Source organism: Prosopis cineraria, unplaced genomic scaffold, assembly GCF_029017545.1.
Source record: "Prosopis cineraria cultivar Desert tree isolate PC_DT_omini unplaced genomic scaffold, ASM2901754v1 PC13, whole genome shotgun sequence".
In the NCBI taxonomy this organism is placed as follows: Eukaryota; Viridiplantae; Streptophyta; class Magnoliopsida; order Fabales; family Fabaceae; genus Prosopis; species Prosopis cineraria.
Window position 1 is genome coordinate 6,191,843 of NW_026555344.1, and position 12,750 is coordinate 6,204,592.

At 35.0% G+C, this 12,750-nt stretch overlaps 1 protein-coding gene across 3 annotated transcripts; it reads right to left on the bottom strand.

The window, feature by feature from the left end:
• Nucleotides 1–3,941: 3,941 nt before the first annotated feature.
• Nucleotides 3,942–12,363, bottom strand: LOC129291151 (uncharacterized). 3 transcript variants are annotated; one of them, XM_054928364.1, is made up of 11 exons: nucleotides 12,210–12,363; nucleotides 10,753–10,818; nucleotides 10,574–10,641; nucleotides 9,613–9,646; nucleotides 9,376–9,445; nucleotides 8,609–8,666; nucleotides 8,258–8,386; nucleotides 6,658–6,749; nucleotides 5,934–6,018; nucleotides 4,357–4,435; nucleotides 3,942–4,247 (listed from the first exon to the last, which is right to left on the bottom strand). In XM_054928364.1, the coding sequence occupies exons 1-11, from the start codon at nucleotides 12,214–12,216 to the stop codon at nucleotides 4,168–4,170; spliced, it is 768 nt and encodes a 255-aa protein (XP_054784339.1). In that variant the 5' UTR covers nucleotides 12,217–12,363; the 3' UTR covers nucleotides 3,942–4,167. The 3 variants fall into 3 exon arrangements, with proteins under 3 accessions (XP_054784339.1, XP_054784338.1, XP_054784340.1); XM_054928363.1 differs by having other exon boundaries at nucleotides 3,942–4,250; XM_054928365.1 differs by lacking the exons at nucleotides 3,942–4,247; nucleotides 4,357–4,435 and adding an exon at nucleotides 4,444–5,357.
• Nucleotides 12,364–12,750: the final 387 nt, after the last annotated feature.

Consider the following 12,750-nt stretch of genomic DNA (forward strand, 5'->3'; position numbering starts at 1 on the left):
TGAAGAATTGACTAATATTCAATTCAGGATTAGTGCAACTTTTTATAAATGAGTTGATACTTTCACTAAGTTGTGTACTTCTCATACCAAGAGTCTTTGAGTACTTCATGTAACATGCTGCCCATTTGTCTTTTAACTTGTAAATAGACATCAACCATGGATTTTCTTCTACATTATATTTTGATAATAATTCTTTCCAAGATTCCTCAAACCTTGTTTCTTCCTTGCAATGATACATGCACCAATTAAACTCACTTAGAAAACGAGAGCCATCTTTCATTAAGTTTCCAAGATGTTTCATCCCATTTTTATTAATGTGGAATGTGCATAAGCCATGCTTTACATTTGGCATTATTTCTTCCAAAGCTCTTGCCATTGCTGCATCTTGGTCAGAAAACATAGTACATGGCATTTTTTGCTTATGTGCTTGTAAAAAGGTTTCAAAAAGCCATTTAAAAGACTCAATAGTCTCATCATATAATAAAGCAACACCGAATATCACTACTTCTCTGTAATGGTTGAAACCTGAGAAAATGGCAAGTGGTCTGTTGTCACGATTTGTAGAGTATGTTGTATCAAATGAAATGACATCTCCAAAGAAATCATAATCTATCAACATACGTGTATCAGCCCAAAACACATTAGTTATCTGCTCTTCTGGGTCCATTTGATAAGCATGAAAAAATGAAGGATTTTCTCTTAATTGTTGTTGAAAATAGCGAAGTAGAAACCAGCTTCACCATAGATCATGTCTCGTTGCCTCCTTGATCTTAGATAACTTTTTACCTCCTCTTTGGTATACCCCAAATTAGCCCTCCCTCCTGCATATTTGCTCATTAAATTAAAAGAGGCTTTTTGCTTAATCCCTGTATCTTCAGCAACCTCCAAAGCATAGCCTTGTGCTTTCGGTAATCTCCTTTGTGATGCTAACAAATGAATAGTCTCTAGGGGCTCTAAAGGGTGATTATGGTCAAAAATAGTTCACTAACTCTAAATCTTTCATTCACCTTTTTAATTATCATTTTCACTTCACACCCTGTTCTTGTTTCCTTTCGAGGCTTCTTAGTTTTAAAGTCTCTTTTATCTGCTTTTTTCACTCCCTCCTTGGAACAAACATATTTGCAATATATGATAGAATCATCCTTCTTGCTCTTATTAGAGTTTTGCTTTCTAACACTGAATCCTATTCTTCACCATAGTCAATCCAATATTGCCATGCCTCTTCTAGATCATCAAATTCAAGACCAATTGTTGGAGTCATACTTGTGTCCATTACTTAAAGCTAACAAGAAAAGCTGAAAAACAAAAACACTAAAAGCAAGAGTAAGCAGATAAAAAAATAAATAAACACTGTTATTCATGAGAGTTAACAAAAAACTGTTAATGAATTTAAAAATAACCTAAGAGCTTGGTGATGCATTCATTTATGCAAAGCTAAGGGATAATAATGTGTTAAATGGTCAGCATTACTTTCTTGTAGCTGTGACTATCATCAAAAAATTTCTGTGCAGCACAAGTCCATGGCAAATTAGTAATATGTTTCAAAATAAATTTAAACATAAAAACAGGAGAGGAAAATGACCAATGTAAGGGAGAAAGAGAGAGAGAATGGCAACCACGTTCAGTAAGTTTTAAGTTTAAATGAGGGATAGAAATGATCAGTACATAAAAAAAAATGGAACCATACCAAATTACAATCAAAATCCTTCCTTAATTGAAATCTTTTTTTGGTCAAATTTCTTTTGGCTGTGTGAGCACGTCTCTATTCTGGATGAATGAGAAAAATGGAGAAGTTCCCGCGCGCTGGTGGTGGAGTGGAAAACGACACATTATTTGGCTTTCTTTTGTTTTTTTTTTTTGGCTTTCTTTTGTTTTTTTTTTCTGCCACTCAGACGATGCCGTTTTGAAGAAGTGGAGGGAAATGCACCAAATGAGAAATGGTGACACCCTCAGCGCCACCAAAATGGGTTGAAAAGAGAGATGTTTTCTCTGCAGACATGTTAAGTTGTTAACATCCGATGCTTGGCAGCAATAGGAAAAGAATTTGTTTGAAAAAATATTAAAAAGAAAATGCACGAAGCTGAATAAAAGTTGCACAATTTACCATTTGTTAATCATGCTTTTTTTTTTTTGTATTTTTTATATTGAAGGCATACGCTACAACAGTATGAGTATATCAAAATTCTTAATATATTGAGCATCGCCTATACTTCATTACAAGGGGTGATATGTACAGATTTCTTTTTTTTTTAAAAAAAAAGAAAGTAGTTGATGTGATTATTGTCTTATTACTTTTATACAAATATAAAAGATAAGGTTAAGTGTTATTTTTGACTCTGAATTATAAACAAAAATTCACAAATAACCTTAAATTTAATTATTGAATATTTATATCCCTCATTTTTTTAAATTTTTTTGTCTTATCACTTTACCATTTTTTGGTTTGTTTTTTCATTAGCGAGGCTCACTTTTAAATTTTTAAACATTTTTAATTATGAAATATTGCATTGTGGGTCTCACGTTCCTTCTTTTGAATATTTTTTATCCTCTCCTTCTGTGCTCTTTCTTGCAGAAAACTTTCAAGCACTTTGTACGGGTAACTCCACAACTTTTGCTCCCTTTCATATTTAGTGTCCAGTGAAGCTACTTCTTTTCTATATAATAATTTAACTCGAGTGCTTGATCAAGTGATGGAACAATGTTGAGATCTTTGTGTTAAGTTTAGATATTAAATGCCAGTTTTAGCACCAATTCCAGTGCTTCTTGTCCCCCCCCCCCCCCAAAAAAAAAAAAAAACATTTTCACCATAAACGCATGTTTGCTCTATTTTGTGATTGTGAAATAAAGCATGTGCCCACCGGCTTCATCATTACATTTTCCACTTGGTCCCTCGAGCCCAATCCTATCTACCTCCAATCCTATCTGTCATTCTCTAGTCACCTCGCCGAGCTTGAGAGGGCTCTCTAGTCGTCCTCGTGCAGTGAGAACCTCAAGTATCTGAGGTATGGCTTCAAGAAGACATTGTAGCTCAAGGTGAATAACTCGTTGGAGTTTGGATCAACCTTCAAGTGAATAATCATGTTTGGTTTGAGCTGGTCTTGAAAATTGCATCTCCCCAGAAAAGGAGTTATTTGAGCATCATGGGGAGGAGAGAAAGAAGAGGAGAAAGTGAACATGCAGAATTGGACAAGGGGATGAAGCGGCCAAGAGTGGCATCGAAGGCGACTAAAACAAGAGGAGGTTCTGGGGATGGTAGTAGAGCTATTGGCGAGAACGGAATCCACATTGTTGGTGTTTGGTTCGGTAGCATCAAGAGAACCAATCATGGTGGACTATGTGATGAAGAAGACACGAATATTGCAAAGGAGGAAAATGACGATGGGGATTGATGAAGAATGAGGAAGTGGGGGAGAGAAGAAAGGGGAGAGGCAATATTAAATATAATGTCTTAGTCTGACGTGGGGGAGGGAGAGGGGAAAGGATAAAAAATATTTTAAAAAATAATGTGGGGCCCACCATTCAATATTTTATAATAAAAAATGCTTGAAAAATTTAAAAGTGGGCCCTGCTAATAGAAAAACAAGCAGAAGGAATAAGAAAAAATAAAATTCTTTGCAGTTGAAAGACATAAATAATTTATAAGTAAATTTAAATCATTTATAAACTTTTACATATAGTTCAAGAATAAAAATAATCATCCACCCTATAAGATAAATTTTTTTAAATGTATTTATATTGCATTAGGTTATATATACAGCTTATGTTTTCGTTACATTTTAATCCCGCTTCCCTCCTCTTCCTTCCATTTTTTCTCATCCAAACAAAAGGAAGGGAGCAACTCACTTCTTTATTATTCCAAAACCAAAGGATAACAGGATAAAAGATGGAGAAAGACCTGGGGATTGTGGGATCCTTTGTTCAGTAGCAGCATTCAAAGCAGCTAAAAGTAAATGCTCATTCAGGAGCTAATGCTTTTCATAGATTCAGGGCTGAAGACAACAAATCGAAATGCCATTTTCATGTTTAAGTGCTTTTAAGGAAACACAAAGGTTATACATCACACACTTTTCCAGCTCAATACCCAATTCTCCTTCTATCCCAACCCTGCCCTAGTTCATGAAGGATTGCAGACACCCATCCTAGATGTGCTGATGCTACATGTGCAGTTTAGCTGCCTCTTCTAGAAGAATGGGCAGAAGAGTCGGATTTTTCAGCCAGATAATGCTCAAGCATATCATCTTCATCATCTGCTATCAGATGAAAGAAAAAAGATACGATTTGTCAGAATTCTTTTCAAAATTTTGAACCATTAAATATAAAAATCGAAAAAAAATTTTGGGGGAGGAAGGAGCAGACCTTCCAGATCATCATCGTCAAAGTCAATATCATCCTCGTCCTCCTCTTCAGATCCCTCAGTGACAGGCGCTGCACCTTTCTGTGACAGAACAAGGATTGACTAATCATATTTTTTTGCACAAAAAATTTGAATTATCGCAACTCTAGGATCTTTCATTTTGCAGCCAGCATGAAGAACGCTACTAAATCCCCATTACTTTCTCTTTCTTCTTCAAATTAAGAATTACTTTTAGCTGCATTGCCCTACAGGACTCTCAACCTGGGTAGTACTACAACCTCGCGATGCAGCTAGTGCAATACCATAAGGCCTGGCTTGGTACACAGGCCTAAATTTAGAGGGACTGGGACTGGGACTGGAATTGGGATTAAAGCTTTAAAATTATATTTGGCATGGAGTAATAATGACAGAGAATACTTGCATTTATTTTATTTTACAATTAAACGTAAATTATGAAAAGACTACAATACCCCTTTTAATTAATAAAAAATTTCCAGCCCTAATAAAATCTCTTCCTCTGTTGTGATCTAACCCCAGCCCTTCCTCCCCTTTGCCACGATCACCACCATCTTCCTCTGCCGCAGTCACTCTCTTCTTTCAGGTTGTAAGGAAGAAGCATGCAAGCAAGTGCAGAGCTAATTGCTTCTAGGTATTGAGGAAAGAAAAGGGGCGCACAGGTCTTTTCTCCAACCAAGAAAAATACCTCTCTACTCTCCCATAAGCATAGATCAGATGATACAAGAATCTCTTTCCAAGAAGGCCGTCTCTCCATTCTCAAATCACATGGCTATGAGCAAAAAAATCCTGATAACTCATCTCAGTTTTGAGGAATAAGAATCTCTAGAAGCATAGTTCATTGTACCTGATGGTAAGAAATATTCTGACAATGTCTTGCATCTGACAGAGCTTCTTGATGGACTGATGAAGTTCAAAAGGCAAAAGGCTTTGCGGCGATGATGGAGATCCACAGATCTTGGGCTTTGCGGATGGAGAGGATGCATTGCTGAGGTATCGCAATGAGATTAAGAGATAAAACTCAGAGGGGCATTTTGTCCGAAAAATATCATAAGCAAGGATATTTTTGCCTGAAAAATTTTCCAACCCAGGACTAAATTCTCAATACCAGGTGAAGGGTGGGTTTCAGTAATCCCATGCAATTGGGATTGAGCAATCCCAGGTTAGCTCTAATCCCTCATACCAAGCACATCAATTTGGGCCTTTCCCAATACCAATACCAATCCCAAACCCAACCCTCCATTCCCTCATATGAAACAGGGCCTAAGAGTAATGACTTCAATAAGGTCTAGACTTAACTGCCTAATGTAACTATAATGCGAATTCATGACCATTTAGCATCCTTACAGTACATTTTCCTCAGCAATCAGGTCACCCAGAAGGGTCAAAAGGATTCTTCAAAGTCGATAATATATTAGCACCTCATAGCAATTCCATTTTTTAATCAATATAAAATTATCACGGGTACCAAATTATATGCTTGCGGTGGGGAAGTGTTTATGCCCACTTAAAACATGGGCCATATAAGAGAAAGCAATAATATGGGAATTGGGAAGTAAAGTACCGTTGAAGCTCTTCCACTTTCAAACCACTGTCTACCAGAGAGCTTCTTTTCCTTGGGGGCTGTAAGTGCAGACTCCGGCATTAGCCTGAATGCAGCACCAATGATTTTGCTATCAGTACGAGTTGTTATCAATAATAGAAGTGGCTGACTCTCCTATTGTCTGAATTCTGACACTAAAAAAAACATCTAACAGTTCACGCAGCATGGTGAATTCAAAATATACTCTTCATCTCAATTTTAAATCTTTTGACTAAAATATCCTCCACTGATCTGAATATATGAACATGTATTATATACGATATCCACAAATAAAAATTAAAAAAAGTAGATTTTGTTTGGAAAAAAAATTAAGGAGAGTATTTTATTTAAAAATTTAGAACTGAAATAAAGTGCAGTACAAGTTTTGTTTTGGGAGACGTCCATAAATATTTTAAAAATAGAGAAGAAGATTGTAGAAATTGAAGGAAGATTCATTTCACTCTGGTTTCTAAGAACCCTGTATTTAATTCAAAGCATAACCAAACACTGATCGCAATACATATTAAGCAATCAAAAAGTACTTAAAGTCATGAAGCAAATGCCATGATGCATAACATCACCTTACCAGCCACCTAAGCATGCATGTAATGCAATTCAATTAAAGAACACCATGAATAGCTTCAAAATTATTAAACAGCAGATATCAGCAGATCTAGAAATGTGTGTCCAGCAATAAAGGACTTACTTTGCTCGTTCCAATGCCAGTTCAGCTTCAAACCTTTCTCTCCATGCCAAAAATGTGTCAACAGTAACCGGTTCCCCATGTGGTACTACTATCTAAGAAAGAAGACGAACAAATCTGTATCAAGCAACAGATTCAAGTTCCAATTTACATTATCGGAAAACACAAGAAATTACAAGAGAATGATCCAATATGATAAAACCCTCTATACTAATAAGCTTAAAACAAGCAAAAGACCAAGCAAATACAGTAAAAATGACTGAAAATACTATTACTGGGTAATAAAAAAGAAAGATTACAAAGAAGATAAGGATTCAAGCTAACCCCAACTCCCTCGTACACCCAGAATAATAAAGTTATAGAGTACAACCATCAATACAAAATACACTCCACAGAACAATAATCTACAACATAAGCCACTTCCTAACATGCACTAAAACATAAAGAGAAAATGATGAAGCAAGAAGATCTTCCTCCACCCCAATACACTAGACTTTTGAGAGGGTAGTACTCTCCCAAGCTCACTTCACTTTCCAAAATGATTCTACTCCCTCTCTCGGCTGAATTGGAGAACTTAAAACCCAAAAAGTTACCAAATCACTGCCCCTACCCTTAGCTGCCCCTACTCCCTTCTCCTATGTCACTTCTTTTCCCCCTTGCCCAGGACCCATGGTGTAATCTTTTGACCCAGTAGTTTTTGTTTTGCCCTCTTCTCTCACTTTCTTTGAAATCTGCTCCTATAGGTCTTAGCAACTTAGCAGACCTATCACGACGAAAATTGTACTCTCTTCTTAATCAAGGTAAGAATATGAAAAGGCAAACAAACCACTGCAGCCCTGTGCTACTATAACATTGAGAACAAGAGGATTATTCTTCAAACCATTGACAGCATCAAGTAATTATATAAACAAATGAATGTTTATCCTATGCGATCATTTGCCGCACATACAGTATGCAGGGAGTTTTCTGACAGGTACATTGTTTAAATCTTAAAGATTATGCACACATTTCTTTTTATTATCAATAAGTTGAGGTCCTCTCCATAGTTTTGATTCTGTATAATCAGAACAGGATATATTGGGCTTTTCTCCTATTCTATATATATATATATATATATATTTGCTCAGATTATCACTTAGCCTTACTCCTACATGCTGAAGAAGATTGATAAACTTCATAACCATCTCTCTTGACACCAAGCTGCACTTTGTTCATTCCACTTACTCCCATGGTCTCTGCTAAGCACCCTTCTGGAAAAGGTGTCAGCAAAAACTCGGTACAAAAATCAGATTGCATAAATCATATGTAAGTGAGCTAGCACCCTTCTGGAAAAGGTGTCAGCAAAAACTCGGTACAAAAATCAGATTGCATAAATCATATGTAAGTGAGCTAAAATGGTTCATTTCTTTTGGAAAAGTCGACTTCAACAGATAAAATCCAGATATGTCACGTAATAAATATTATACCATGATGTAACATCGAGTACCAGCTATCTTGCTGGAGTAACACACACAGAAATACGCAGAAAAGATATCTATATTTGAACCGAACAAAAAAGAAAAAATTAAGAGGGAAGACCACAATGTAAAAGAGACATTCTTACATCATCTTTGGCAGCCTCTTCAGCTTCAGCATCTCCATCAGTAGGATCTTGACAAAACCGTTCAGATAACCACTCTTTAGCTGAGGTAACTAGAGTGTAGATCATCGCCATGCCAAGATTTTCAGATGCCTGTGGACCACAAGTTTTGTCAAAGCTTTCATTATATGACCAGTATATGAAATGGATTTTAAATTCTAAAATCATCAGCAAACAAAAAAGTGTAAATAAGAACAGAGGAAGAAAACTCAGAATGCAATTATTGAAAAGTCTTCCAAACTAGGAAACATTCAGTACAGCCATAGCAGAAAAGCCTGACACATTCATTTCAAATTGCCTAAGATAAAAGACCACCTCCTCTTGAATGTTCTCCTTCAAAATCCTTAAATCTTCATTAGGTATTCCTTGCAAGCTGAAAAGTCAAAAGGAAATAGAAAATTAATCTTGTTAGAGATCACAATGAGACTAATCATAGGCTTTCACTTAACAAGTGAAGCTCTTGAGTTAAAGTGGTTCTTCAAATGGTATCAAAGTCCCTATCAAGAGTTCAATCCTCATGCCCCCATTAGGACTTGAAATTAAGTTTCAAGACATGGTTTGGGAGCATGAGCTTTGTCCACAGCTCAAGCCCATAGGACCTTTATGTCATTAAAAAATGATAGAACTGTTCATGGGCTTTCACTTAACAAATCAAGTTTTGACTTAAAGAGATTTGTGACAAATCTTCACATTGATCTACAATAAAAAAAACAAAATAACATGCAAAAGAACTATGCTTCATACTGACTAAACAGAGACAATTATAAATGATACTCCCTCCGTTCAAAAATGTAAGGCATTTTTTGAGGAGTTTGATATTAAAAATGTAAGGCATTTTTAGTCTTTAAAGGTGTAATCATTGACTTTTTTTCAAAAGTGCCCCTATTGATGAATAACTTTACATTTATTATAGGGTGTTTAAAAGAGGTAAATATGAAAAGATAAGATTATTTTAAAAGTAGGTAAATACTTTATTAACGGGTGAGATTTGGTTAAAATGCCATACATTTTTGAATGGAGGGAGTAGAGAATAATTCTGTCCTCCTGACACATTTAAAACAGTTACAATCAATAAAACTGACCTCTTCAAATTCAGAAGCGGAGGTTCATCTGGATACTTCTCTGTATGTGAAAAGATCAAAGCCAATTGAACTGTGACAGAAAATTCAAACTTATCTTAAGTACATTTGGAGTCAGAAGATGCTATATAGAAAAAATAGTAAACTACAGAAATTTCACAGCACAAATTTGAAAAGAATAAAAATGAAGGTATCTTAGGAAGAAATCCAAGATATATTTAGAACTCTAGAGAAAAGAACCTGGATTTGTCATTGACTCATCTGTATCATCTTCCTGTATGCCATATTGCAAACAGACACATAAGTCTAACGCAGTTGATGAGGAATATGTGCTAATTTCCCAGGCACATACCATCAACCATAGAAGGGGATGGGGAAGTAACAGAAACAAACCTATATTTTTAAGCCTACTAAATTCAAAATCCTAATAAACTGCACACTAGTTACTCTGTAACAATAGAAAATAATTAATTCCACATGTTCTCCATGAGGTCTTAAAACACCCTCATATAAAGAGAAACACTGGTCTTCTTAAGTGTGCTAAGAATTGTGGTTTCTTTATGAGTTTATCAAAGAAAAAGGCTTGCAATTGATAATTTGTTGGAGAGAAGATCACGCCTTGTGAAATATGCAGCAAATACAAATGAGACAAAATATTCCCCCCATTTTCCCTTGGGAATTGTTCATCCATTTTTACCTCCACTGTTCTGGCGCATACTCCTTTCCAACTTTAACTTTTAATCTCATGCTCAAAATTCTAATTTTTTCCCCTCCTTCTGTATAATACCTTCCAATCTAAACACATCAATAGCTATTGCAAATGATTTGTCAGCATACGATATTGCAAATTTGTTGGCACTTCTTAACATGATAATCAACATGACATTAATTTCACAAAACTCAAATGATCAGATCAAAGTCAATAGAAGGGTCCAAAAGGAAAAGGAAGAAGATTTTCACAAACAACAGCCAAATACTACAGCTTCCACGAACAATTTTTTCCTGCTAGTCTAAAATTCAGAATCAGAATTTAGTAGAATGACTGCCACTTTGGATTAATATCCCATGTGGTGATTATTGTGCAAGCATTCTACTTGGAATTCAACTTGCGAATTTTTCCTTTTTATGTAAAATCTGCTTTTCCTTCTTATCATTTCGGTAAAACTTGAGAAACTGCAATAAAGGAACAGAAAGCATTTACCTGTGCAGATACTTTTATCTGATAACATTTATTGGAAGTACTTAGGCCACTTTCACCAGAGTGTATCTCTACCATAAACAATGAAACAGAATATTATGCCTCCTCCCGAGAGGAAATAGCGAGGAAAAGTAGTAAATTATTTTATTAAAAAAACTACTTGATGAAAGAAAACCATATACCTTTAAAATCATCCATGAGTATAGCTTCCAAAGCTTCAATTTCCATTTCTTGTTCTTGTGCATAGTCTGTGTAATGCATGTGGTCAATTTTACTGACATTCATAATGCAGTACTAGCACACAACACAAGCATAACATATTGCCCTATTAATTGTTGATCAATATTCCATAGCATGAACCTAGACACTCACCCTTTATTCAAATAATGAACAGTTCAAATCATCATTATTCCTTCTAACAAAATGCGATGTGCAAACACTTCAAGAAACTGTTGCATTTTATTTTGCAATATAATAAATTTATTAAATATATACAAGGCTATTATTAAGGTTTACGGTTTACTATTCTATTATTTATTTTCTAAATTATCTACAGACCTTTACTTAGACATGAAAATAATCCTCTTGTGAAAACTTCTTTTAACTGCAAAGAAACATTGACATTAACCACATAAAGTAATTATTGATACTGTCATCAAGGATTTAAAAAAAAGAGAGAGAAAAAAAATATAAGGGTGGTTGAGACCAAGGTTGTGAGCAAGAATATCAATCATCCCAATCAACTCCGCATTTTCTCTCTTTGAATTCTCCTAAATCCTCAGTGCATGCTACCATATCCACTTTAACATCAAGCTAAAAACACCCTTGTACAATGAAACAAATAACAACAAATTCACATGTTGACGCAAACAGTGTGGCTTGTCAAGAGGTGCAAACTGTGTCTATATTTAAAATAGAATACGCTGTTGTCATTCATGCTACTTGCTCTAGAATAGATTGATACTGTTGCCACCAATTAAAGCTTCAGTTTCCCGATATTCTAGGAAGGACAATTAACTCAACTGATCATATTACGAATCCTTTGTTAAGGCCCAACTCTTATGTCCCTAGACAAATCAATCTCCTTTAAGAAGAACATGGACTTTATGGCGAGCTGTTCAGGGGGACCAGCCATTTAATACGTTCAGAAGAGCTAATCGAATTTACATGTTGGTCAGCAGAATGAGATGAACAAATTCATATTTCATTATACATTAAAAAAATCCAGGATCTTTAAAACTTAGCCCATGAAGAACTTGTTTAAAAGACATCTAGCATTTAATGAAGCAAAAACATCAGTCAGATACAGCAGATAGCTTTTCTTGATTTGGTTAAAAGGGTTAAGCTTGCGGTTTTGGAATTTGTAGTAACACCGATGTGGTAAAAATAATACTGCCAGAAGTGTTGCAGGGTCTCAGTAAACATTATAATAAGGAGCAATGAAGTCCAATTTCACTCATTTTAAATATGACGAAGACTTTCGTGATTGTGAAGAATTCAAGCAACATAATTTCACTGAATAACAAACAGTCCTGAATGAAAACAAGCTCAAAAGGATCAGTATGCACAGCCGACATAAATGGACCACAGTTTATCGCTTTCTAAATGAAACAAATGTTTCGCGAAAAACTGCGAATACCTGTCATAGTTGGATTTTCCTTGATTCTTGGATTCCTTCGTTATTCGAAGAGGCCTGAGTTCGACGAGCTAGGCAGCTTGCACGCGCGCATACACACACAATCTCACACCAAAGCCAGCTTTCGGAAAAGACCCTAGAGCAGACCACGCCTTAAACGTACCGTTTAACCCCTCTCACCATGAACTGGTCTATAGTTTAAACATGCTTAAAAATTAAATTAAAAATATTGTGATTAAATTAATGTAGCTTTGATCGTGTACCAAAATAAGAAAAACAAAAAAATATATATACAAAATTATTTGAAATAAAAATATTAAAAATTGAGTAAAAATAAGAAAAAATAATAATAAAATTCTTTTAAATTAAATAAATGACAATTTAATTCTTCAAAATGCCATAATATCAATAAAATTTTTAGAGACATCTTTGTTAATAATTTTTTTAGTAAAAAGATCATTTTATCCTTATTAAAAATAACAAGATTGAATCACAATTTTTGTTTAAAAGAATCATAATTTTTGTTTTGTAAGTAACAAGGGTT

What these genes read in the sequence shown, in the direction of transcription:
- LOC129291151 (XM_054928363.1), bottom strand. An exon ending in TGAGTCAATGACAAATCCAG is followed by an intron (nt 9,446 to 9,612) that starts GTTCTTTTCTCT and finishes TTTCTGTCACAG; the next exon opens with TTCAATTGGCTTTGATCTTT. An exon ending in AAAGTGGAAGAGCTTCAACG is followed by an intron (nt 4,436 to 5,933) that starts GTACTTTACTTC and finishes GTTCTGTCACAG; the next exon opens with AAAGGTGCAGCGCCTGTCAC.